The 23,147-nt window shown below is 43.5% G+C and overlaps 1 protein-coding gene across 1 annotated transcript in view; it reads right to left on the bottom strand.

Annotated features, from left to right (window-relative positions):
- SLC7A8 (solute carrier family 7 member 8) overlaps positions 1-23,147 on the bottom strand; it is a 47,372-nt gene that overhangs the window by 20,523 nt on the left and 3,702 nt on the right. Inside the window, exons 2-3 of the mRNA XM_016120477.2 lie at positions 12,189-12,393; positions 11,115-11,266 (exon numbers count right to left, since the gene is read on the bottom strand). Coding sequence (XP_015975963.1) covers positions 11,115-11,266; positions 12,189-12,393 — 357 coding nt within the window. The remainder of the gene's footprint in view (positions 1-11,114; positions 11,267-12,188; positions 12,394-23,147) is intronic.

Below are 23,147 nucleotides of genomic sequence, written 5' to 3'. Positions count from 1 at the left end.
CCAGCTTCGGCTCCATGAACTACACTGTTTCATCTTTTGTGTGCTGAGGTCAAGTTTGAGATGGGGAAATATGGAGAGGGGGCTGGATTGAATGTTATAAGAACAGTGCTTGGAAGCATGAAACAGTTGGAGCTCTCCTCGTAGAGAGCTCTGGGCACTGGAGGGAGAAGTTCGAGCCCTACATCCTACTACCCAGAGGTAGTTTCCAGCCTCAGGGGCAGTCAGAGCCAGGAATGACCTGAGAGACTCAGAACCTCATTTTATATGTGAGTGAAGTAAGACCCCAGCTAAACAGTATCAAAGACAGGACTTGCCCTGTGGTCCCAGATTCCCAGTTGCGGCTTCTGCCACCACACTAGCCTTTCTTTTATCACACACACGGTGCTCTTCTTTCCCTTCATCCATTCCCACGTTCTCTCTCTCCCCTGCTTCTGTCAGTGATACCCATGGTCACTGCTGACAGTGACACCTGGGGCTCTGAGTCTGTCAACTGTTGCTTTCTGGGTAGCAGGACATAAGGCACCAATGTGGCAAAAAGGGGAAGACTAAGAGGGCCACGCCTCAGAAACCAAGAGTTGTGTCCATGACCCCCAGGGCTTCAGAAAATAACTTCCCACGGGCAGACTTGTCTCTCTGCCTTGTGTCCCCTGCCCTAGGGCCTTATTGGTATCACCATCACACATTCCCTGGAAATCTGGGAAACCCATTTGGATTGTTCAGCCTTGCTGGCTGGCCCCTAAGGTGTGGCCTGGAGGCAGCTTGGAAAGGTTTGTTTCCCTTTATCAATTCCAGAACCAGTCCTCTGCTCGTGTTTTCAGATAAGAGAAAACAGGCAGCAGAAACGGGAGAAAAAACGGCCAGACTTGCCAAAGTCCATAAAGACAGATGGAAAAGAAGAGGAGGAAGAGTGAGTATGAGAAACAACAACATGGGGAGGAAAGAGGAGGCGAAACGATGCACTTTATTATGAGAGAGAGACAGAAAGCGAGGGAGGGAGGGAGGGAGAGAGAGGGGAGTGGAGAAGGTGGGGGTGGAGAGACAGAGACAGAGACGGAGAGAGAGAGAGAGAGAGAGAGATTGAGGTCCTGAGGAGCAGAATAGAGGAGGCTGGGAAAGAAAGAAGAAAGATGGAATGTACTAAGCGGACAGCTGCTGAAAAGGGAAGCTAATGACACTACTTTGCAGAAACAAGAACACCCAGTTCCTCTCCAGAACTTCAAAATAAGCACCTTTCTGGAATGGAGTTTCCCAGCCCTTTGAAGCAGCAGTAAATTTTACCTGGTCATGTGGTTTCTGTCTCACCTTTTGCTGGGGTGCGCACTTTTCTGCCTCCTACCACACTCTGGCAAGCTTCCCCTGACTCCCCTCCCTCTGGACCTGGAGCAAAAGGGCGAGGCAATGGCCCTCAGACCAGCCCTCTGGTGCCCACGCTGGAGCAGCGGGTGAGCGCCCAGCCTGTGGGGAGGGTGTGTGGCGACACTTGGCTCTGTAATAGGCTGGACGGGGCCTGGATGGGGCTCCTTGGCCGACTCCCCGCTCTTGGAAGGAACTCGGCACGTGTTTCTAATTGTGGACAGGCTGCTTGGGTTGGCCTGCCTAACTGTTTCTAGATCTAGGAGGTAACTAGCACCCGCTGCCAAAAGGCACTGCTAAGCAAAGAAAACACGGAGCTCTGTTTAAATTCTAACGCACATAACCCAGGGCTCTGATAAGGTTCCACTTCTGCTCATGAGGCCAGTCAGAGCTATCCTTCCTCCTCATAGACCTCAGAGAGGCTGCGAGAAAATTGGAGTAGGAGTGCGGACACACAGAGTCAGCTTCCTAGAATCCTTCCCTACTTGCCCAAGGCCAGGACATTTTTCATGTGGGGCCAGGAGACACATTAGAGTCTCTAGTCTCTGCCTACTTAAAACAAAGGTTGGTATATTGTAATGTAAATAACTCCACTAGCGAAAGACAAAACATCAAAACAAAGCAACAGCGACCAAAAAAATCAAAGCAGCTCTTGCGTATAAACTAAGCTTTGATCTCAGCTTCCATTAGGTTCATAAATAGGCTCTGAAATAGATCTTGCCTACCACGCTACAGTACCATTTTGCCCTTCTCCAGCCTTTTTTGTCTAGAAGCGCTGCCACCGTTTGAGAAGTCCCGGAAGACACTCTACATAGAGGAGGTGCGCTAAGCCTTCTGGAAGGGTCTCTCTCTGCCAAGGATAAACCAGCAGAGGGGTAGGGGCAGAGAGACCCTGGGGAGCTTCTGAAGTCCAGAATCACACAGCTTTTCCTGGACACTTTCCGCAGAGCTCCCGCCCTGCGGTGCCTCACCTCTGCCCTTTCCCTTCCTGGCTCTCTCTTCCCCTTCCTTCCTATTCTGATCCCTCAGTGGCAAGTGCCAGTTGCTCGAACTGGACTTTCTGCTGAATCACCATCCAGTACTTAGTTTGGCCAAGAAGCTCAAACACCTAGCTCAGCATTTTCTAAGAGCTGAGTAGTTCTCCTTCTGGCATTAGCTAAGCATGGCTCCTGAGCTAGGGGAGAAGAGAAAAATGGAAGACACACGGAAAGTAGGAGAGACAGATATAGTGCAGCACGTCACCTTGGGAGCCCCTTTTTAATCCTACTCACAACTGTTCCAACCCAGGCCTGAAGAATTCCTATATTGCATGCCCCAATTCTTAGGCCTGACACCTCCCAGACTCAGAGCAAGGAAGATGGGACGGGTTCCGAGGAGTCTGCATAGAGCTCAGGAGGCCTTGCCTCACTCTCCATTATCCTCAGTCTTGGAGGAAAGGGTGTGGGTTGTGGGAGTCTGGTTGGTTCTCAGACTGGAAAGTTTGTGGGCTCTGTTAGGATCCACCAAGGTCTATAAATCTAGACTCCGGCTGCAATATTCCCAAGACTGGTCAGTGTGGACGAAAAAAGGGTTCTATGGAAAGTAACCTCATGGGGTGATCTGATCATAAATTCCTAACTGGGTAGGTCATGGTGGGTAGCCACGCCCAGACATATAACTTCTTTAGTAAAGGCTTACCTTTGCTGTAAGCAAGCCTCATCTATTATTTCTGTGCATCTAAACTAACACCTGTGAAATGTCCCCTTTTGGACCCCTCCTTCTAAAGTGTGAACACAGAATCTTAACTTTCCTGTAATCCAATCCCAGCCTCCTTGTTTTCTCCCACATTCATGTGATCATCCTTACATTCCCTTCTTAATCTCAAATCCATAAAAGAAACTGCAAATTATTATTCTTGGAAGCATTTATGTCATCCTGTTGAGATCTTGCTTCCAGGTGTATCCTCTGTTTGACAAATAAATTTTTATAAAAATTCTCTACAGGTTTGGAGATTCTCTACAGATTTGGAGATTCTCACTTATAATCTAATTCCAAGGGCAGCTAGTACTCAAATTGCTAACATCTCGAAACAAATTTTGCTCTCTATTCTTTCCCCCAAAACTCGCAGTACAACTAGGTTTCACTCGCATGAGTCTTCTGATTTTATGTTCCTATATGTGATATAAATTTGGTGTGTCACATTAACCTTTAAAGGTTTACTAGACAAAATAATTGGGTGACTTCATAAACCACAGGTGCTGGCTCCTCTGGAGGTAAAAAAAAACGATCTTTGAGAGTCAGTGACAAATTCTCCAGTGGGGAATTTAAGCTTCTAATCTGGTTTAAGAAAGTCAGCAAGTTGTTTCCAAATTGGTGGAAGCCTTGAACCCATTCATTATTCTCCCAAGCAGAGGTGGACACACTCCCAGGAATAAGCTCCTCATCCCCCAGTTTCCGGCACTTGAGCTATGTACACCCTCTAAATAGCAGGATTCCAGTCTGAGAGTGAAAGCTAGAGACTGGAAGAGACACTATGGGAAGCCAGGAAAGTGGAGGTGATCTGCAGTACGAATTGAAGCATATCGAAACTGAAAACAAGACCCCGACTTCTCAGGTAGTCAGTGGCTAAACCCCAACCTGAGAGCAGACTGGATTTAGACTAATGGACAGAAGTGTCCAACACCAGCAGATCTCTAGGGAAGAAGACCTCCATTCTCGAATTCTCTATGATCTTTGTAATTGTTTACTATGATACATAAACTAGAAATCACCATACCAATAGTTGTTCATCTTATTAGAGCTCAAGGCCGAATTGCTCTTACAGAAATATAAGATGAGGGTAACGGAGATTCCTTTGTTTCTAGGGCTACAGGAACAAAGAATACTCCAGAAACCGTGCAGGGCAGGGAGGAGGTGAAATGGCACTAAAGAATGGGTGTTTACTCTGCTATTATAAGCACAGAGTCCAAAAACATAGGGGATACCGTCCTCAAATGCCCACGACAGATCTTAAGTATTGAAGAATAAATAGCAAGGGTAGCAAAGACAGGAGCCAACTCGGTGCAGTCTGAACCACACCAATGAGAGGACATATGAGATGATCCTGTTGTCCCTGATCTATTTCACCTGCATTCCAACACCAATGTGCCATCCTAGACTCCCTCTCCCTGAATCGCCACATCTCACCAATTCTACCTTGTAAATGCCAAACACAGCTGACGCTTGAACAAGGTGGGGGTTAGGGTACCGACACCCTACCCAGTCAAAAATCCACATATAACTTTCGACTCCTCAGAAACTTAACTGCAGTCCTCCTAGGATATCTGGGGGGTTGGGGGGATTGGTTCCAGGAACCCACCCCCATACCAAAGTCCGTGGATGCTCAAGTCCCACATATAAAATGGCACAGAACAGCACATACAGTCAGTCAGTCCTCTGCATCTGCAGATTTGCAATCCCAGAATGAAAATACGGTTTTCAATTCCAGGTTGGTCAAATCCATGGATGTGAAACCCAGGGATACGAAGGGCCAACTGTATGTTTATTGGGGAAAAAATCCATGTATAAGTGGACCTGTACAGTTCAAACCCATGCTGCTCAAGGGTCACCTGTTTATCTACTCCACACTGTCCCTGCTCCATCTCTGATTCACAAAACTGGTATCTCGAATCTGGATTCCTGTAACCACATTGTAACTGGTCCCTTTGCCTCTGATGTTATTCTCCTCTCCAATCCATCCTCTACCCTTGCAGCCATGATTCTCATAAAACGTAAATATGATAACGTCGGTCCTCTGTTTGAAATGCTATAATGCTTTCCTCTTGCTCTTAGAGTAAAGCCCAATCTCTCTAGCATGGCCTTTGAGGCTCTTCATGGCCGGGTCTCCACTTCTATCTACACTTTCAACCTCCTAGTCTATGCTGTGGCTATACCGAACTACCTAGAACTCCCCCAGAGGGCCTCCATTTTTGTTACATCTAGCTCCCTGGATGTTGTGCTCTTGGAGAACTTACCACTTGGAACTAAAATTCCCTTTGTACTTGTCAGAATCATCCATTGGACTATGGGTTCCTTAATATAAGAACTAAGTATCCTCATGAATAACACAGTGCCTGGAGCGGAAAAGACACTTGGATGTTTGATAACAATTGAATGATTCTGTGCCCTGCGGAACCTATAGAGAACACACAATTGGACTCAATAAATACTTCAGAGAGAAGATTTAATTTTCTGCTGCTGCTGCAAATGAGAAGGAGGATTTTCTGGCTCATTGCTGTATCCCCTGTGCCAAGAAGAGTATTTAGCACAACCTGGGCCCTTGATAAATATTTGTTGAATGAACAAAGTATTGTTATTGAATGAATAAAGATTCTCATTTATATAATGCTTCCTGAGAGTCCCAAACCCTAAGTTATTCTGCTCTAGAGCAAGCTTTCGAGCAGCATCCTGGGGTAACCACCTGAGGAAGACTCCCAACCGAAGACCTGTTCAGTGCTCCTCAGAGCTTTGTAGAGGACATGGAAGGCAGAAACACAAAGAGCACATAACTGCGCATCACAAATATTAGGGACAGTTAAGTTACAACATATTTCATTTTGACTTGTAGACAAACTAGATTCCTTCATCATAGTAGTCAATCAATGAAAATGGTCAGCTGATTCTACCCCTAAATCTTTCTTGTTTTACTGCCTTGTAACTTTGTTTTTATTTTAGGCCACTGCCTCCGTGCCCTGGACAAATGCTTAGTCTGCTAACTTATTTCCCTGCTTCAAGTGTCACTGTCTTTTCTTCACTCGAATCTAATCATGCTATTCTGCTCAAAATCCTTCAGTGGTTCCCCATCTCTTGAATGAAGTCTGCTATTTTCTGCATGATGTACAAGATCCTTCAAGGTATAGTTCCTCCTCACCCGTTCAGCCTCATCTCCCGTCACTCTCCGAGGCTCCACCCACTCAAAAGTACTTGCTTCTCTTCAACAGGTTGTCTCTCTCTCAACCCTAAGTCTTGCCTGTGCCCCTCTCACTACCTGGTTGTTCTATTTTATGCCTATCTGGAGCCTATCTACTCGCCTTTCAAGATTTCGCTCAACCTGGGAAACTTCCCTAGCACTCCTCTCCCAACTTTGAAGTATCTCTTGTCATCACACCGCATTGTAATTATTTGTTTGTACACCAATCTCTTCACTAGCCTTTAATCTCTTCCATACTGTATAAATAATGCCTTATCTCTGCTCAGTGTGGGAGCTCAATATGGTAATTAACTGATGGATTTGCAATTTCTTTTTTTTTCCCTAGAAAATCCATTTACAAAGTAATTTTCATCTTAATGCATTATAAAAATGAAAAATGGCATTTTAGTCAAATTGACCATTGCATAAAGACTAAGAGATTTCTTAATACGTTTATATTTTAAAGGTTGGCTAGTTAGAAGATATACAGAAAAAAGGGGGACTTGGGTATATGGGAATCAAATCTAGGTCAGTCTGTATTTGTCTGGATTCATATACCTATACAAGACTGTTGAGACACCAGAAGAACTCTTTGGGGACAAGGAGGGGCAAGAAGGCAGTGCTGCCGAGGTATCTGAAGTAATACATTTAATGCCCAGGGATGAGAAGTTTGGGGCTCAAGAATATGAAGCCTCAAAGGGAAAAGAACTGAGATTAAGGGAGTTAGATGCTAGGAAAGGCTGTTGAATTCTCTGATGTCAAGGGATTAATTTACAAGAGATGTGCAAAACAACACACACGTATATCCGTCGTAGCATCTTGCATCAAGAATCTGGAAACTTTCTATAGAGGAATTGCAGAATAACCCAGGGGTAAAAGAAATGCATACAGTGAAGTCTTCAAGAAGAAAAAATTCGAAGCTCTGGAAAACTAGCCTCTTAGGAATCTCAGTAGATAGACAGAAAACAAGATAAGCATTTTTTACTCATGAAACACATGCAAGGTACTCCTTTCTCTTCAAGGTGAGAATGGAGAAGGAAGGAGCTTCTTTAGTACCAGGCATTCAGCAACAAGAGGGGAACTTGAATGAGAAGAAAATAATCTATTGCAGATGCTAGATGTGACTCCAGCCCCAAAAGAGAGGAAGGATGCCAGGAGCTGCCTGAGTGAAAGGTACCCTGGGATCCAAGAGATGGGGGACAAACAGATCTCAAAGGAAAATCCAGATTCAGGAAGCAAGAAGAACAAATGTGGAACCCCAGAACACCTGGTGCTCCTTCTGTGTCACTGGGACCACTTTGTTTCTAACTAGAAACACACGTAAGATGCAGCTAAATGATTTAAAAAAAAAAAAAAAAAAAGCAAGCTGCAGAAAGAACCTATTGATCTGTATACCCAAATACATACATTGACAGATGCATTTATTTAGAATTGTAAGGATACCTATCTACTGTTGCCAAGGCTACTGGGTGAAGATAAGGGGAACACCTTTTACCTTTTACCTGGCTAGAGAAAAAGTCATTTGCTTATGAAATATTAATAAAACAATACACACAAACAAAACAGAAGAAATGAAAGAAAACACTCAAGCAAATCACAAAAGAAGGCACTAATATGCTTGCTCTGGAGAAGGGAGAACAGCTTTTCATTTAATTAAAATATAAAATACTTTCTTTTTTTTACTGCCCGGAGGCTAGGAATATTCTGCCGACTCGGTAGTGAATAATCAGCTTTGACCTAAATCATAAAATAACGCAAAGGCAGCTGCAGTTGCATAAGCATGATCCAATCTGCAGTTTCTTCTCTCTTGCTTCTCTCCTCCCCACCCCTTCCAGACTCTGTGTGAGCAAGCCAGTCACGGCAGGTTCTTTCTGCTTCTCTACCTCATCTGATTCCTCCCACCATCATTTCTCATCTGATCTATTCCAAAACGGCCCCGTGGAACCAGACTTGACTTCATCTTCTCCCTCCCGCAATGAATCCCAGCCAGGGGCTTTGCCACACTGGTTCTGCCTGCCAGCTCCTGCCCTCCAGCTCCCTCAACCCAGACACTACCCCTCCACAGAGGCTGGCTTTTGCCTCAAAACTTTCATTTCCACGGTGGATCCAGCCTGTCACAGCATGCCAAAATGACACAGCAGAAAGTAGAGCTTCTTATGTTAATACATTCAGACCATCCCCAAACTCTCTACCGCTTCTCTCAGGAATATGGCAGGACTGGACCACTCTCGGCTCTACTGCCAAAGAACACCGGGCCTATTCTACGTGGCTGGCTTGATTGGCACCAACTAAGAGGATGTGTGAGGCTGGATGATGGTGGGAGGGATGCTAGAATAAAAGGTACCAGTATTTAATGAGAGATAGCATCCACCAAGCCTTCCTGACAGCCTAGTTCCTATTTTACTGAATAGTAAAAAGACGATTTGAGGGGCCTGTAGAAGTGGGCTCAAAAATGAAATAAAATAAGATAAAATAAAGGTATTCAACAAACCAGAAAGCAGAGCCTTTGAACACAGATTCAAAGTACCTGGGAGTGTCCAGTGAGGAAGTGTGGGTTTGTGGCTACGTACATGTGTGTGCACCCCTGTGGGGAGAGGAGTTGGGGGCTCTACATGGCCTTCACATCTGGGAAGAAAGGGGTAGTGCACAGGGTGAGGTGAGGAGCTGTTTTTCTATTTCCCCGAAGGAAATAAGGAAGAATAAGCTTGGGTTTAAGAAGATTTTCCTGTTTATGAAAGTAGAAAAATACTCAAGGATATTGAAAAATTCCTATCTCTGGAGGGCAAGGCTGACTACTGCTAAGTTGGTCATAATTTCTTTGCAGTTCTACTTAGAAGGCAGAGGACAGGCTACGCAAGCTTTATCAAACCTTTAATGTCAGGAATCGGGAGAGGGGAGGATCTTATTTTTTGTTAGAATTTCTAAATTCCTTCTAGCTTGGTGCTAGCAGTGTCCAGGTGAGGTGTGGTCTGCCGAAGAGACCAATTACAACCTGTCTTTCTGGAGCTGGGCTACAAGCAGGAGTGATCCTTATTTCCTGGGAGGGTTTGCACCTCCCTGGCCTGAGGGGATATCAAGGAGGCTACACTACTCCAGAGAGTTCCGGCCCAAGAAGTCACCTACCCTTGATGGGTTTGGGAAAGGAAGCGGTGGGGTCCACCTGCTTGGGGAACTACCCACTGAGGCCTCTTTTCTGTTGTAGGAGATGGACTGAATAGACTCAGGATTCTCAATTTCTAGTTGGAGGGTAAGGGTGGCTTCCTGTCTGAGACACTTTAGCAGAATCAGCAGGAAAAAGGAAGCCACGTCAGTGTGCATGAGATGCTGAAATAGCAGTGTCCAGAACTCATGTGGTCCCCTTCTAACCACTATTAGCCTGTCTGATGGCAGAAACGGCAACTCTTCCTGTGTTCCCACACCCTCTTTCTCCTTCCCCTTCCCCCACCTCTAGATCCAATTAGTAAGCAAGGACCAAGTGACTACCTTCATTGACTAATGGTTTGGCTACAAGGTGCCCAATGAGTGCTAAGAATATTTGTTGTCTTTTTCAATCTTTGCAACCATGATCTCCTGTGCTGGCAGGATTCCAACCTCCATCTTACATCAGGGTGCAAAAGGTTACTTTGCCAAGCACTCATAGCAATTAGGAAGTGGTGTGGTGACGCGGCCTCTGGCAGCCTGTTTCTGGAGCCCACATTCCTCTCCAGATCTGTGAACTGGCCTGACCAAGCACAAGGCATATGCCCCAAACAAGTGTCTCGGCTCCAGGGGCTTGGATGGTGGGGGTCTATTCTAGGGCATCACTGCCGAAGAGGGCACACTTGCCAAGGAGACCATCCCTCGAGCCCTATCTGGCTGCTTTGTGAGAAGCTTTGGGATAGGCAAGTGACCCTTCCCTCCCCATCCCACCGGCACGATGGAAGGAAAGTGTCAAGACCTGGGAAAGGGTGTGGCCGTTCACTACCCCCAGCTAAGTGTATGTGTGTCAGAAGATGTGGGTAGGCAGAAACTGAGCCAACTCTAGAAATGGAGCCTCTGAAAGATCCAAATATTTACTTTAGAAATTAGTTTTTGGTTGAAAGATATAAAATACCCCAATCCTTGGGATCCCTGTTATCAGAGACTAAGTGTTGAGACTTCTAGAAATACAGGTTGCAGAACTTTTCTCTAAAGCCTCTCTAATCTATTCCAGCTCACAGAGAACCTTCTCCCTTCTTTGAATTTTTACTGCAATTGAATCCTAACCACAGAATCCACCTTATGGCTTTTCTCCTCAGTTAGATAACTTATACCTTTAACTTTTCCTTCCAAAGGGTATTAATATGTGAGCTGGCAGATGGAGGTAGAGGTGGACGAGGCCAGAAAAACCTTCTTATGAGCAGCAGGAGCCTCCAGTGCAGTGTATTTGCTTGGAAGAGAAGGAATCAGGAGACCAGGGCTCCACTCAGGGCCTGCGACCTTGGGCAAGTCATTGCTTGGCTCCATTATCTCACTGGCATTAGGAAATTGATAATCCTGCCCAGCTTAGCTCCTGGATTTGTCATTCACACATATCAGATTATATAAGTGAAAGTGCTTTGTATGCTGTGAAGAACCCTGCCAATGAAAATTACCGGGCCTCTGAGAAGCTACATAAGTTTCTTCTTTTTTTTAATACCAGGTAATCTTATGCAGAATCCATTCATCCAAAGTACACATGTAGGAAATAGAAAAGTAATGGGGGAAAAAACAAAGAGAAGGAAAGAAAGAGGGAGAAGAGGAGAAGCAGAGACACGGAGACCACCCAGGAGGCGAAAAGGAGCCACCCTGCAAGCAAGACCCAGATGGCACTTACATAGGCAGATGGCAGCCAGGAGACGGAGGCCAGACTCTGGGGGGAAGCAGGTGGGGAAGAGCGGCTGTAGAACGTAGTTGGAGAATGTGAGAGCGATGACAGCCTGGTTGGTGGGGTAGATCACCAGCACAGCAATCCACAGCCTCAGGAACCTGAAGGGGGAACAGAATGGAACTTGAGCCAAGACAGCAATGGAGACAGACCCTTGCCCCAACTGAAGGCATGGCAAGGATTCAGAAGTCATCAGGGGAAGCCTGGGCAAGTCACTGGGCAGCATCAGGAGAGGCAGGTGGGCTAAGGAGATGGGTTTTCTTTTGTTTTTTAAGAAGCTGAGAAACCCAGTTCCTCCTCAAACGAGACACTTAGCAATGGTAATGAAATGGTTTAACGATGAAGAGCTAAGTTTCAACTAGTTCTAACACACATCTTGGTGTTCTTTTTTTCACTCTCCCCTTTCCTTTAATCATCTCTTCTCTATCACTCTGGCCCCCAGCATCCAGTGGTGAAAAATAAAATTTGCAACTCCAGAAATTTGACAGCCAGGACATGCTGGGAGTGTGGCCATTTAAGTAACTGCCAGGGGAAGCAAAGCATTGAGCGGGTGTTGTGGGGGCAGTGCCCTCCACACTCATGGACTCCTTGATGATGGTTGAGCTCTTTAGTAGAAGGGCTACAGGAGCCAAGAAATTCAAGATCAAGGCCTGGCTCTAGAGGGAGGCCATTATTCTTGGTAATGTAAGAAGACGGTACTTCATCTCTTAGGTGGTCACTTTCATTTTTCAAGAAAAAAGGGCTTCGTTTTGTGATATGCTCTACCTAAGAGTCTTTGGTCAAAGTTTTCACATAGTTTTATTTGCTCTCACCCATAGGATCTTGTCCACTAAGGTCAATAGAGATTAAAACTACAACTTGGTTCCTTTGCCACTCTCAGGAGCATCAGGGGGACACAAGTCTATACTAGCAACCATGACAAAGAGGCAAAAGGGGCATCCCATTCTCTAGCTCTTCTTGGTATATTGGAAATTACCTGGCCTTGGCTTCCTAGACCACTCAGACCTTCGCAGAGCCTCTTACCCTGCCAGTCCTCCAAATATGTCCTTGACGTAGGAGTAGTCACCTCCAGATTTGGGGATGGTGACCCCGAGCTCAGCATAGCACAGGGCTCCCACAGCTGTGATGAGACCCGTCACGATCCATACAACAAGAGCGAGGCCCACGGACCCGGCATTCTCCAGCACGCCCTTCGGTGAGACGAAGATTCCAGAGCCGATGATGTTCCCTGCACAAGGCACCAAAGGTACAGGGGAGACAGTGGCATCAGCATAGTTGGCAGTACCTGCATTTTCAGGGGCAGTCTCATCTTCAATCTGATTTTAAAATACCTTTGGGTTGCATGAATCACCTTCAGGCAGGTGTATCTAGCAATAATTCTCCTTAGAAGCAGGGAAGGAGGAGCATACCACAGGCCCGTAGAGATCGGAGATGGACAGGTACTCTACGTGTCTCCTTTAATCCTCAGGATAAACCTATGAAGTCAGATATCATCTCTCCTATTTTACAGAGAGAAAACTGAGTCTCAGACATATCAACTGCCTTGCCCAAGTCCACACAGTAACAAGTGCTGGTGCAGGTCCCGAAACTCAAGACCCTCTGACTGGGCTGCACATGGTCTACCCAAGGCAACAAAGGTCTTAAGACTGGCTAAAAATGGTAGGGCTGAAAAAATGGGCTGTTCTCAGAGACCTGCTGCCAATTAGAAAGCTTCAAAAGTGAGCCGAAGGGACAGTCTGTGGTCATACCCCATGACCGGGGTTTTTGAGACCCATGAATGTAGACAGAACTCCTGGAGGCTGGCCTCCACCCCAGATACGACAGCCCCACCCTTGGTGAGAATTATGAAATAACCCCTTAAAAACAGTCCTAGTCATTTGGAAGTGGTTTATGGGAATGCAATCTTACAAAGCCTCGGTACTACATTCCTCTAAATGTCATTCCCCTCCACTGTTTCATGTGACCCCTCACCACAACCTTATGAAATTCAGGAAGAGGAGGAAGGGTAGGTATTTCCCTATTTTACAAACTAAGAACCTAAGACACAGAGGGGTTAAGTGGCTTATTCCAAATTCCACAGCTACTGATGGGTAAAATTGGATCTAAAAGTCAGTCTCCTGATACTTAATCCAGAGCTCTTGCCACTAATCCCACTTCTGCTTCTGTATGCAAGAGGCTGGGTTTCTCCTGAGAGGTGAGGCCAGCAGCGAGGACTGAATGATTGGCTATTGGGGTGTGTATATTGGGCAGAGGAAGAGTAGGAGTGCAGGAGCAGCTCCTGACATGCTTCTTCCCAAGCTTTATGTCCTTCTTATGCTTCAAGACGGTGATCAGGGTCCAGTGGATAGGTGCTTTGAAAGCTCTTCCAGCCCCACCCGGTTGTACCACTGAAAGCCTAAGGCAGTGGGGGAGCAGATGTCAGATGGATCCAGGTAGAAATGTAGCTCCAGTTGGAGTACTATGAGGTCAATTGGATTTGACAGTGTTCTGAGAACTTCTCAAACTCCTACCATATCTCTTTAGTGGTTTGGAACTAGTGCTGGACTGAATGAGATAAGAGTATAGGATTTTATGCTCAGCTTTCAAAAACAGACTTTTAGATCTCAGCCATAACTTAACCTCAATCCAGTCCTGAAATTCACCAAACCAAAATTCAATTTTTAAACCCAGGCTATGCATTTAGTTGTTTCAGTCAAAGAGGAAGAGAAGAGAATATTTATATTCCAAAAGCAATAAAGTTCTATTCCTCTAGGATGCATAATAAGCTGCCTCTTTTCAAACTGAAAAATTGTAGTATGAGATGAGTAATGGGAGAGAAAAGGGGTCTAGAAAGTCCCCATGTGTGCTTTGCATGAATGTTGAGTTGGTAGAGACTAAAAGGTACTACTATCCCTGGACTTAGGACAGGGTCGCCCTGTGAAGTGACCCTTCAACTGCCAAATTAAATGGGCTGCTGGGAGCTGAGAAACAGCACTGAAAGATGGTAGTAAATTCCTTGCCTTACAGCTATTTATCAGAAGAGTGACCTGTAGGGCATTTCAAAGCTAGTAGAGAAGAGAGCGATATAGCTAGGGTCATAAAACTAGCTTGAGGAGTTAGAAAAGCAATCAGTAAAGGAGAAAAACAAAGTTCGACTTTGGTCTTTAAGGCAGTGAAACAGAGGGGTTGGGGAACAGCTAGGTGTTTCTCAGAGCCAGGAATGGCTGTGGCAACGAGGATAGTGGGGATCGATGTTATTGAAAAGATTCCATCTTCTCAAGAATGAAGAGTGTTAATGTTCCACTAAGGGTTTTTGGACAACAAATTTTGCAATGGGAATCAGTAATCACTTCTGTTCTCTGCCTTACACTCTAACATTTCCAGAGTGTGTGCTTCCTCCCTCATTCCAGGTGGAGGAAGTCGAGGAAGGTGGGATGTGCAACATCAACAGCCCATGGCAGGGTCTGACCACTTCCTGCCTCCACTTACAGTATTCTTAGATAGCATGTGTTCCATGGAGCTGCTGGAGTGATGGTGAGAGTCACAATAGGTTGGCACGAAGACAGGAATCTTCATTTTTATCAAAATTATTAGGTTCTCCTCTCCTCCCAATATTAATTTTGACCAAATTAAAATTACAAAGATAAAAGCTAAAAAAAATTGAATTTCATTAGGGAACCAAGAGAGGAATGCCTCTCTGTGATTCTAGGCAGCTGCTACCTAGAAAACCAGAATCAGGTAACCTTAGTGGCCTTTGGAGCTTCCGTAGGGGCAGGAATGTCACTCACAGCAGAGCGATGTTCTGGAGCCAAAACAACATTCGCATTACATTTACCCTAAAGTAATGCCTGCTATATACAATCTTTAGTGTGATTGTTTGATTAATATTTATCCCTCCCACTAGTCTTTAAGCTCCATGAGAATAGAAACTGTTTTGCTTCCCCTCACCTGTGAAGGTGAGGTATCTGAATGAAAGATATCTGACATCAATTTAGAACTTATCTCCATATAGCAGTTTAATATACCTGTTTCTCTGGAACCTCACAAATTTCCTATGAAATATGTCCAGTGTATAGTGTAAGCAAAGGAGTAAAGCAACCCAGTTATTTCACTGCCGCGGAGACTAGACTGGCTATTATTACCATCTTCAATTTACAGGGAAAGAAAGTATGGCAACTATATTCCTATTTTCCAGATGGAGACAATTAGGGAGGTATTATTATTCCTACTTTGCGGATGAAGAAACTGAGACCCAGAGAGGTAGTTATTTACCTAAATCATAGTGTGAGTTAGTAGCTATTGGCTTAAAACCTAAATCTTTTGCCATATAATCGAGCTTTTACCTAAAAGTAATCAGTTTTACATACTCCATTCTATAAACACTGACAGTGGTTCACAGATGCTTATCAAAGAACTGGAACACAGATCCGATTCCTTCCTTTTATTGCAATAGCATCTCCAATGGTGATTTACAAAACATTCATGTCCATTACCTTACTTGATTTTCATAACTAATTTCTTAGGTGCATAGGTCAGGTACTATCATTCTTGTTTACCTTTGTGGGAAGATTGAGGTTCAGAGAGGTGTGGACACTTGATCTAAGTCATATACTGCATAGTTAGCAAGGCCTGGACAAGAGACGAAGGCCTTGGACTCTTGACCTAAAATTTCCTCTACTACCCTACATTGCCTTTCCTCTAGAAATTGCATAACATACTTTAGCTACAGGGCTTTTAAATTTGGACACTGTCCAAATGAGACTTTTCTGGAGTGGCTTTGAAAAAAGAGAACTGGGAAAGGGCTTCCTCCTTGACTCTGAACCTTTCTTGATGAAAGATTGGAAGAAAGCTGATTATGGTGGGATTTTTTTCTTTATTGTTTTACTCTTAGACTCTTATCCAAAAAACCATTCAAGAGTGAGATGCCCACCCATTTTGTATGGCCAAGGTATTGGAGGTCAGGTTTCCAACCTTCCCTTTCACCCACTTCAATTAATAAAATAAGCATCTTATCACACAGATCTTCTTTAGTGAAAAATAGGTCTTTGGATGCCTGGATAACAAGGCCCAGCTTGGCTTGTTCTGTCAAAGTAAAGCCAAGCAAACCACTCCATAAAAAAGGGGCCAAGTTGTATCAGTGGACAAGTCTTCACTAGAAAATCTACCGGAATTGAGAAAATCTACATTTGCCATGAGTAATTATTAACTTCTCCACCAGTGAGCCAATACCCATGTACCCCTATAAAAGGCTTTACTCACATCCAGGCATGTCCACACTGGAATGCTGTAGCCATCAAAGAATCTCCTAGGGCATGGAATTACAGACTTCTAATGGCCAACGGACCGTCAGATCCAAAATGCTTTGGTCTTCCTTACTAACCCATGCTAGCCTGGAAATCTAGTCTGAGCGTCTCCTGAGGCTTAGAGGAGCTGTTTATTTCCATGATATCTAGAGAAAGCTGACATGAACCTTCTTTGTAATTCTCCCAAAAAATGGCTGAGAGGATCTCAGGATTTTCAGGACTGGGGGAATAGCGTGGAAGCAGGGTCTAGTAGGCTGAGGCCAGGCTTTGATCCTCAAGGCAGGCCTGGAAGCTCACCATGTATACACTTCCTCATCAAGACTGTCCAGATAGCTACCTCGCGGTGAGAGCCAGTCAAGACTTCAACACATGCACTGTGGAGTTGCCGTTTCCTGCAGAATACAGACGTGGAAAGAGCTGCAGGACTCTGCTGTTTTGGATCCTTTACTAAAAAGTGAAAAAGACTCTAGTCTTAAGAGTCAGATGAGCCGCCATTGAGTCCCTGCTTTGCCACTCATGTGTGACCTGAATTTTTCTGAGGTTCCCTTCTTTCATCCTCTGAATGGGAATTATTGTTCTTTTCCTGCCTACCTCAGAGAGTTGCTGCGGGGATCAAAGAAGATCACATATGTGTGGAAACACTTCATAGTCTGTGAAATGGTGGCAAATGTAAGGAATTGCTAGGATTTATAGCAGTAGGAATAGTGACCATCCCTAGATGAATCCTAGGCTTGGCTCCAAAATAGCACTGTAGAGCCAGGACCATGACTCAGGACTGCTGAGTCATTTGTCTGTTTGTCTTGGTATAATTTTTAGATACTGCAGGTGGGCAGCCAACAGGTAATTGCATCTCAGAGTATTTATTGAGCACGCACTCTACATGCTTGCTTTGAAAGGTAATTGGGAAGCACTTGTTCACACATGGACTTTTAATGACATAGAGAGAGTCAACCAACTCCACCCACCAGCTACTGAAAGACAGGTAGCCAGGCCTGAGGGGCTGAAAATGCTGAGCCCTCAAATATGCCCATTAAAGGTTCACATCTGACCTCTAGCATCTCCCTGTCTGGCTTGGGAATCAAGCACCAGCAGCGAGAGGCTTTGTCTACCTCAATGGTTCTCATCCAGGGGCAATTTTGCACCATTCTCCCACCCCCGGGAGACAGTTAGCAAAGTCGGAGACACTTTTGTTTGCCCCTGCTAGAATCCCTGGGTAGAGGCCAGGGATGCTGCTAAATGTCCTATAATGAACAGGACAGCTCCCCATGACAGAGAAGTATCTGGCCCAAAAGGTAATAGTGACAAGGTCGAGAAACCTTGATCTACTTTCAATCCTCAATATCATCATCCAGATAATCCCTAAAGTCCCTTTAAAATTTGGATTTTGATGATTTGGGTATTTGTTTCTTTTAAGTAAAGCACAAACATTGATTGGTCATGAGAACAACTAATTTTTAAGCTAAAAAAAATATTGTGGTAAAAAAACATAATATTAAATTTACCATTTCAATAATTTTAAAGTTACAGTTAAGTAGTATTAAGTATATTCAATTCACATTGTTGGAAAACAGATTCCCAGTGGATGATTTATTTTTGACTGACTGTTATTATCTAACAAATACTTTCTAAGCACTTATGCATGACAGGCTGAATACATGGGGATGTGGAAATGAGTAAGACTCAGTCCCTGCCCTCAAGGAATTGTGTGGAGAAGTGGAGACATATATAAGGACAGGAGCTGACAACACCAGGTAGAGCAGAAGTTGCATGAGTTCTTTTGCAAGATATGACAAGATATCATAGTAGAGATGGAAAAGATGAATAGTGTAAGCTGTTTAGAAAAATCTTCCTGAAAAGGGAAAGCACAAGACCGAGGTTGATGAGTAAGGTCGACTTGGACTGAATTGGCCAGCTCCCATCACCGGATCACTCCAACCCAAATTTCTGAATCAGAATTAGTACAGTGAGTGTGTTCAGGTTGGGGTAGGAGGGGAAATGGGGGTGGTGGAAGATGAGCTTAAGGAGAAAAAAAACTAATATTTATTCAACACACATTGTAGGATACCGGCTTTATTTTAATATTCCATAAGAAATTTTCATTTTAAACCATCAACAAGGTAAAGAGACAACCATCTGAAAAGGAAAATATATTTGCAAGCAACACCTCCAATAAGGGCCTAATATCCAAAACATACAGAGAAATCATACAACTAAATAACAACAACAACAAAAAACCAAACAATCCAATTAAAAAATGAGCAGAGGACCTGAACAGACACTTTTCCCAAGAAGACATACAAACATGAAAAGACGCTCAACATTGCTAGCTATTAGAGAAATGCAAATCAACCACACCTGTTAGAATACCTGTTATCAACAGGACAAGTAATAAAAAGTTTTGGAGAGGATGAGTAGAAAAAGGAACCCTCGTACACTGCTGGTGAGACTGCAAATTGATACAGCACTATGGAAAACAGTATGGAGGTTCTTCAAAAAACTAAATTGATCTACCATATGATTCAGCAATCCTTCTACTGAGGATTTACCCCAAAGACTTGAAAACCCATATCAGAAATTATATTTGCACACTGATGTTCTTTATAGCAGCATTATTCACGGTGGCCAGGACATGGAAGCAACCAAAGTGTCCTATGATAGATGATTGGCTAAAGAAGCTGTGGTAGATATAGACAATGGACTATTACTCAGCCATAAGAAGAGATGAAATACTGCCATTTGCCACAACGCAAACAGATGGACCTTGAGGTAATCATGCTAAGCGAAATAAGCCAGACAGAAAAAGTTGAAAACCACATGATATCACTTATACGTGGGATATAAACCTAAAAGCAACAAACAAACAGGGCAAATAAACAGAGACTCATGGACATGGACAATAGACTAGTGGTTACCAGAGGGAAGGGCAGGGAGGTAGATGGAGTGTAAGGGGTCAAATATGTGGTGACAGAAAGAAATCTAACTATGGGCGGTGAACACAATGCAATGTATATATACTTTACTGTTAAATTGTACACCTGAAACTTATTAGATTTTTGTTAACCAATGTCACTATAATAAAAAAGGAAAAGAATCCAAATCAAATTAAAAAAAAATTTAAATTTTAAAAAAAGAAACTTTCATTTTACAAGTAAGTAAACTGATAATTAACTTGTTCCAGGCTACATACAACCTTGTAAATAGGGAAGCAGTTTACAAACACAGTACTATCTCCAAAGCCCTTCTTCCACTGCAATATGATGGGTGGCTCCTCTCTTTCTGCATACACTGATGCAAATCATGGAAAAATTCATTATATGCTTTCTACTTCTAGCATCAGGGCCCACTTAACAAATTCCTCCTTATCCCTCAGGCAACCTGACTGGCCTGTATCAGCTGCTTACTAAACACCCTAAGCAGAGCTGTACTCGAAAGAAGCAGCTAAAGCATTTAAGCATTTAATAGACATACAAAAAAAGCACATTTAAAATCTATATATATAGATGAGAGAAGTACAGTAATAATTCTGCAGCAATGGTTCTCTCACTGGGTAATCCACCGTCACAGCATGCAGCTCAGTGCGAGGTTGCCCTGAACATCTTAAGGTGCGTTCTGAAACCCCCTTCAGGGAAGTCACTGCTAAATTCAGTATATTTAAAGCAGGGAGAAAATCAATGGGAAGACTTAGGGATGAGACGTAATCAAAAAAGCTTTTTGGCTCAAACTTCATTTCTTCTATAGATAAAACAATTTAAAGTAGACTCGAGGGGTAATTTTGCTTTTTTAAAAATAAAATTCACCATTGCTCAGCACAGGGCCTACCTAGCAAATAATGTGCTCAAAGAGTGTTTAATGTGGAAATATGGGGGCTTCCTCCGTAAACACGTTGTGGGAGGGGAAACAAGGCATGGTCCTTCTTGCCCTACATGTTCATCTGGGAGTTAAAAATCGTAGTGGAACAGTTTCTAGCCTCCTGGGTTCCTGAGTGGTTGTTGTTTTCTATAGCTCAGAATATATTCTTGGGATTATTTGCTCATGCCTGCTTTTTTAACATCCCCCTCCCCACCACCACCACCCCAAAGCGATAGCAACAAAACAAGGGCAACAACAGAAATTCCTGAGGCATTTCTTTGTAGGTAGCCATGCTGCTGGATTAACCTTCAGAGGAAAGCAAAAAACCTTGGTAGCCGGGCAACTTGAGAAGCCCAACCAGTCTGTCTTATACCTCCATGAGCTTCAAGAAGCTGATTTAATTCAGAAAAGTTATATACTACATGGTGCCGGCCTCTTCGAGAAGGACATCTGATATGGATACAGGGTGTTTTTGTTGCTGTTTTTCTAAATAAAATGGGCTGTTTGGTTCCATTTCTTGGACATAATTGTTTCCCTAATCCTACGTGTCTCCTGCTAGTCACTCATTCTGCATAACTCTGCTCTTTGAGGGAACATACTGTAGCCCCAGTAGCAGGCTCAACCAGATTGCTCCCTGAGCTCCCCGGTTCCTGGGTTCCTGGTGTGGAAAGCACGCAACAGGATCCTGGTCCCAGCCGCTCTGAGCTCCATGCCATGGAGCATTCTGATTCAACTCAGTGGCTTTACAGTTCAATGACCTGGGTGGAAATCCTAGTTCTGCCATTGCCCAGTTACTTATTCATTCAAACTCTTCCTTTTTATAACAGTACTTATTTAATGGGATTAGATGAGAATATTCATAAAGCACCAACGGGTACTACGTATCTGGTGCATAGCAGTGCTCAGTAAATGGTAGCTACTTATTATTATCATTACGCTGCTGGGTATAGCCTTTCTCTGTTCACCAAAGATGTGTTTGTTTTGACAAGTATCCTAATTGGCTTCTATCTCAGAGTTTTCTTTAAGAACAATGAGAGTTTTAAACATATTTTCATCCTGAATGAACCAAATCCTAACCTCTCCATGTATTAAAAAAATAATAATAACTTAAGTATAAACTCAAGAAGCAATTTTCACACTCCATCCCTCTGGTTAATATCCAATAGACATTTGGGGTTTAGAAAGCTAATAATTCATGTTAGAGACTAAAATGTTAAAATCTTCTAAAGTGGTGTGGAACTCATGGATCCGAAAATTTATTGGACTTGAAAATTTTCCAAATCAGCCCAGTGCCATTTCAGTATGATTATAACAATAGCCACACTTCCTTGCTGACAAATAGCCTTAAAAAAAGTTTTTCACTCATGGGCTTTCCAGACTCCATGGTCCACTCCCCACCACACAATATACACCAGCCTCCTTCCCTCTTCTCTTGGTTACCAATTAGAAGTGGGGAATGGTTAAGAGCCCTGGCCATGGACTAATCAGTTTGGCCATCTCAGTAACCAGTTGTGTGACCCTAGCAAATAACCTACTAGCTCTGTGATGTTTAAAATAGAGATAGTTATAATAATACCTACTTCTATAGGATTGTGGTCAGGATTAAATAAGGTAATATATGGAGTTTATATATAGCACAGGAACTGGCAGAGCTTGATAAATACTGTTTTTTAGTTGTGAGATAGTAGTCTTCTAGCACAGTGTAGCAAATAGATCAAGTTCCCTCATAAACACACACTGTGCTGAAAACAAAATGGTCTGACATCTTATGAATATTTTTCTTTAGGCTCTGCAGCAGGCCTCATGCCTTCAGACCTAAATTCTGAGTATGTACCTAGATACATAAATGGTATAAAGTAACCTAAACGGCCAGGAACTGGGTCCCTCTTCCATGGGTGGGAAGACCCCTGGTCCACAGAGGAAAGGTATCCATGTGGGAGAGCTAATGGGAGCATGGTCTGTACTGGCCAGATCCTGTAGCAGCTGAGCTGACACACCTCAGACTCCCCACCCCCAAGTCTTCCTTCAACTGCACTAGGAACATCACCTTCTTCTACCCCCAGCTGACTGCCCTACTCCCCTTTAAACTAGGACACGTCATAAATGGGAATACAATACTAACTGCTTCGTCTATAAAAATGAATAAAGACCTCTGTCTGAGGTCTAAAGGAAAACACCCTTTTCAAGACATAAAAATAGAAATAGCAGAGAATAATACTTAAAAGCTCGATTCAGGATTCAGACAACCTAAGGTTTGTATCCTGGCTTCAATACTTTTCAGCTGTGTGACCTTCGCCATGTTACTTATCTCTCTGACCTTTTACTTCCTTATCTGGAGAAAGGGTTAATAGGTGTCACACAGAGTTATTGTGAGAGATAAATAAGATATTGTATGTTAGGTAATTGGATGAGTGTCTGGCAAGTAAGTGTTTCCTAACGATAACTATTAACAGGAGCACTGGTATCATTAACAAATGAACTTTGCTGCTCCCTTACACTGTCTTTAGATTTGGGGGGGACTCCACATTCATGCAGAAATCTAAGTTCATCTGATACCAACAGGTTTTCTTAGCCAAGTACATGGAGAGAAATAGCCTATTTAGATTGGAACAAAGGTAATGTTAAAAAATAAAAATGGAACAACCTCACTGTCCAGGTTAATGATATTATTCCTAGCTTAAAGATTTTCAAGCCAGGTCCCCAAGAGCCCTTCAGATAAATACTTCTTATTACTACTGTCTTCAGATTTTTGTCCAAGAGTCAATAAATTCAACAATCCTTTGAGTAATTGTTTCATGTCAGGTAGTGTGCTAAGCACTAAGGACTCAGAGCTGTACAAGACACATTTTTT

The sequence above is a fragment of the Rousettus aegyptiacus genome, unplaced genomic scaffold, assembly GCF_014176215.1.
Source record: "Rousettus aegyptiacus isolate mRouAeg1 unplaced genomic scaffold, mRouAeg1.p scaffold_m13_p_3, whole genome shotgun sequence".
NCBI classification, from domain to species: Eukaryota; Metazoa; Chordata; class Mammalia; order Chiroptera; family Pteropodidae; genus Rousettus; species Rousettus aegyptiacus.
The sequence above is the reverse complement of the archived record's forward strand: the minus strand, read 5'-3'. Positions and strand labels throughout refer to the sequence as shown.